At 38.7% G+C, this 4,608-nt stretch overlaps 1 protein-coding gene across 1 annotated transcript; it reads left to right on the top strand.

Annotated features, from left to right (window-relative positions):
• The first annotated feature begins 2,677 nt into the window (after positions 1-2,677).
• Positions 2,678-3,119, top strand: LOC126493238 (40S ribosomal protein S27-like). The gene has a single exon (XM_050130177.1). It carries the CDS (start codon positions 2,754-2,756, stop codon positions 3,006-3,008), a length of 255 nt encoding a protein of 84 aa, XP_049986134.1. The 5' UTR covers positions 2,678-2,753; the 3' UTR covers positions 3,009-3,119.
• Positions 3,120-4,608: the final 1,489 nt, after the last annotated feature.

Here is a 4,608-nt window from a genome sequence, read left to right as displayed (position 1 = left end):
GCGGAGAGGTAGGAAGGGGAGCAGAGAAAAATGTAGAGCTCAATAAAAATCAATAAAAAAAGAAGTTTCCTGCTGAAAACCTGAAAAAAAAAGAAACAGTAACAAAAATAAAACAACAGAAGACAAAACCCTTCCTTCAACATCCAATGATGAAATTCTACTTTGTAATAAAAATTCACCCATTTTCAGAATCTAAGAAGCACTGTATTGTGAACTGTATTTATTTATTTTACTCATATATCTAAACCATACTGATTATCTATAAGAAATGAGTGCTTAGCAATTCATGGTAGACAATGTGATGCTGGCCCTCGGGCATAGTCTTGCAATTTGACAACCTTTTGTTGACATTGATAATGTCTTCTTCAAACCCACTACACAGCAGTTCACACTCTTGTCCATTATTCACACATAGTTATATTTTTCATTTAATTTCTTCTTCTTCTTTCTCTCTCTCTCTCTCTCTCTCTCTCTCTCTCTCTCTCTCTCTCTCTCTCTCTCTCTGAAGGAAAGGTATCCAATCAGAGAGCTTTGTAAGTAGCAGTCTGGCACTCTAGCCACTGAGAACACTTCCAGGTCATATATTCCTGTTTATACACATGAACTTTAAAAAAAAAAAGAATTGGGAATTTTCTATGATTTTACTTAAAAAGTGACAGCATCTCCTTAGGTTTCATATTGGTTTTAGCTCATTAAGATGTCTTTCAAGTTTCAGTGTTGTCCAGATGTGTCACCCATGTTTATAGAAGAAGAAAAGGTAACAGATCGCAGAATCCGAGTGGCAAGGTGTGAATCAGAAAGGAAGACAGAAGGAGCAACCTTGAGGCTAAGACTGACCAAGATACAGTAGCAGTATGGTGCTGTGAAAAAGAGAAAGACATCAAATTATGAGGCATTGACCACTGTGGACATTACTACCTTGCCTTCAGATGAAAACAGTATTTTGTAGCTGATTATCAGGTACTTTCACTGCAAAGGTAAAGGCCTTTCACCAGTGCATTCCCAATAGCCACCACCCCCATCTCCAATCCCTACCCTTGCCCCCCAGTCTCCCACATTAAAACTGCTGGCTAGCCTTTGGTTCCTTAACTTGTGCACACTTATATGAAATGTTGATAATCTTTGGAAAATGACAGGATTTTCTGTTGTGGGAAACAAAGTATAAATAACATTTATTCTTTAATTTTCAGGAACCTCAAACATGTGGATTTAAATGAGTTTTATTAGAAAGTTGCTGAATTTATGCTAATTATCAGGCAACTGAGGCAGAGCGCCTGGTTACATAACAGAGAGAATGAAGACAACACAGTAGGCTGTAACCATCTTATAAGGTTACCAGGAATAAGCCTAAAAATCCTGTCTAAGTACAATGCTAATTGTCAGTCAAATGCTGTAGATAAAAATTCCAAAGAAAGGGGCTGTAGAGATGGCTCAGAGGTTAAGAACACTACCTGCTCTTCCAGAGGTCCTGAGTTCAATTCCCAGCAACAACATGGTAGCTCATAACCATCTGTAATGAGATCTGGTGCCCTCTTCTGGTGTGCAGGCATACATGCAAGCAGGACATTGTATACATAATAAATAAATAAATAAATAAATAAATAAATAAATAAATAAATAAATAATTTTAAAAAAAATTCCAAAGAAAGGCAAAAATCACAAAAAAACGGAAAAGAATAGGGAATGGTCATCAGGCAAGGAAGACATCTGGATAAGGATATGGACAGTTGAGTAAGTATGGTGTAATTGAGAAAAAGGTCCATGGTCAAGCATGTTTTAAGTGGGGCTTTGTGCCAGACTGCATTGAGATATAAAGTGGTAGGTCACAATGAAACCTACATGGCAGAGATAATCAATCCACCCACTACCCAAACCTGTATTTATTCATCACTGTGAATGTCCCTGCCACTGTTCTGTTTTCTGGGACCAAATAGTTAATGGAACACACAAGTTGTGTATGGAGAGTGGTGAAATCAGAGCGCAAGATAATGTCTCACCATCATGCTGTGAAGGAGGCTGGGTGGGAGGTGGCTCAGTGGGTAAAGTACCTGCTGCCCAAGCATGAGGACCTAAGTTTGATTACCAAAATCTACTGAAAAAACCAGGAGCTATGGTGGGCATTGGGTAACTGGCAAAAAGGCCAGACATGAGATAGGCATATCCCTAGAGCTTCTGGGCCAGCTAGCCTGAACAATTAGTGGCCTGCATAACTCATAGAGATCTTATCTCAAAAAATAAGGTAGGGAGATGTTGAGGTAGACACTAGATTTCAACCTCTGGCTTTCACCTGTATGCACATGTATGTGAACATATACGCACACATACTTACATAAACACATCAATGTACCATATGCAGAACTGCACACACAGTGCTCTGAAGGAAGAGAAATCACTGTAATAGAATGAAGCTGGTTGAACTTTTTGGATTAGTTTATTCAAGTTTCACAGCATTTCAGAATCTGTATGGGCTTCTTCCATTTTAAGAATTATCTACATTACACCAAATTTACCTCAGCTGTGGGGAAGGGGGAAGTGATGGCTGCTTCTCTAGATTCTTATCAGTTATCTTTGCTGTAAGTATTATATGTATGCAAATTTTACTAGTAAGAAAATTAGATAGACTTGGTAGTGAATCATTGATAATCCTTTATTTAAAATAAGATAGTTTGTCCCCCGGAAGTTGTAGCTGAGCACTCGCTAGCAAGCACCTCACCTCGGAGATCTGGAGCATCGGTGCTGGCCGAGCCGTCACCATGCCTCTGGCAAGAGACCTTTTACACCCTTCCTTGGAAGACGAAAAGAAAAAACATAAGAAGAAACGGCTGGTTCAGAGCCCAAATTCTTACTTCATGGATGTGAAATGTCCAGGCTGCTACAAGATTACTACAGTTTTCAGCCATGCTCAGACAGTGGTTCTTTGTGTAGGTTGTTCAACAGTGCTGTGCCAGCCCACAGGAGGAAAAGCCAGGCTCACAGAAGACTGTTCATTTAGAAGAAAGCAACACTAAACATCTATACAAGTTCCTGAGTTTGCGTTTTTCACAGAAAGCCTTATCAAGTTTAGTGACTCTACCAAGACAATGTAACTGTGTTTGATTTTATAAAGTATACAACAGTGATCTCCTATTTTGGTGTCAGTTTTTCAATAAAGTTTTAATTATAGACAAAAAAAATAAGATAGTTTGCAATCAGGTTTCTAACTAAATGCCATCCTCTATGTATCCTCTGTCTCCTCCTAGTGGCCATTTGTACTTCTTTCTGATTTTATGTTCTTGTCCCTATTTCCTTTGGGTCTTTGGTACCTCTGGCTTTGATCTTTAATTTTCCTTATATAATTCTGAATTATTGTGGACACTGTCTGGGTACTAGCTACTCTAGTCTGTTCCCCAGAAGTGTTCTCTGCTGTAGTCTCAATATGTGAGTGGAGTGATTGCTGAAGAACTCAGAGAGGGTACTACTTCCTACAACACAAACTAAGTATTTATTTTAATGCAAATACACTTCTATATTTATAGCTGAGTTTTATTAGTTATGTACGTTATGCATTGAATTTATATAAAAGAAACAAGGCATGTTGAATGTGATTCTAAGTTGCTTGGGGATTTTCGGCAGAGTTTTAATGTGTGTTTGTGTATGTCCCTGCATGTGTACACATGTGTGCAGGTACCTGTGGAGTCTATAAGAGGATGTCAGATCTCCTGGAACTAGAGGAACAGGTAGTGGTGAGCCACACGTGACTTTTGAGAACAACCCCAAGTTCTCTGAGCAACCAGCAAGTGTTCTTAATCACTGGGCCATATTTCTAGCCCTGTGGCAGATTTTTTTCTGATATAATTTGTTATTTAAAAATTTAATACATGTATATAATACATTCAAATTACCCAAAGTCCTATGATAGATTATTTCCTTCTCATCCCGTCAACATTCAAATCCTCCTTAATTTCATGTTTCTTTGTTTCATTTGGAACACACTTAGTTTAACCAGACAAATGACCGTGGACATTTTGGCTGAGGACCTGTGAGCATAGAGTTCTTGGCTACTGAGAAGAAGAAACTCATTTGTTTCTTGATACATTAAGTTTGAAGTCATATAATATATCTAAACAACTTGGAGATAGGTAGCAGAACAGGGTCAATAGCTAGATGTCTCATCCCTTGTCACTGGCCTGGAGGGTTTCATCTAAGGATGAGTTTAACAGACAAAGAGGGCCAAGAGCTGAATGCTGGCACATAACACTTCAAAGCCAATGAAGGATGTGTCTTAGTTTTACTGCCTATTGCTGTGATATTTAAGGTTTTTTTTTTATTTCATTATGTACATTCAGGTAATCTAACACAATTTTCTTCATTTTCCTCATAAATTGCCATATTCAGGTTTTATTGCTGTGAAAAGACACCATGAATCAAACAGCTTTTGTAAAGCAAAACAATTGCCTGGGACTGGCTTGTGGTTTCAGGGGTTTAGTCCATTACGGTCATGGTGGGAATCACGGCAACACACTGGCAGACACAGTGTGGGAAAGACAGCTGAGAGCTCTACATTCTGATACTCAGGCAGCAGGAAGTGAACTATCTTGAGTTCCTAAGACCTTGAAATCTACCCCCTAG

This window comes from Alexandromys fortis, unplaced genomic scaffold (assembly GCF_014885135.2).
Source record: "Alexandromys fortis isolate MF-2015 unplaced genomic scaffold, M_Fortis_MF-2015_v1.1 scaffold_307, whole genome shotgun sequence".
In the NCBI taxonomy this organism is placed as follows: Eukaryota; Metazoa; Chordata; class Mammalia; order Rodentia; family Cricetidae; genus Alexandromys; species Alexandromys fortis.
The sequence above is the reverse complement of the archived record's forward strand: the minus strand, read 5'-3'. Positions and strand labels throughout refer to the sequence as shown.

Bases quoted from the DNA above. Each gene is read 5' to 3' on its own strand.
- LOC126493238 (XM_050130177.1), top strand. From the start codon at position 2,754: ATGCCTCTGGCAAGAGACCTTTTACACCCTTCCTTGGAAGACGAAAAG.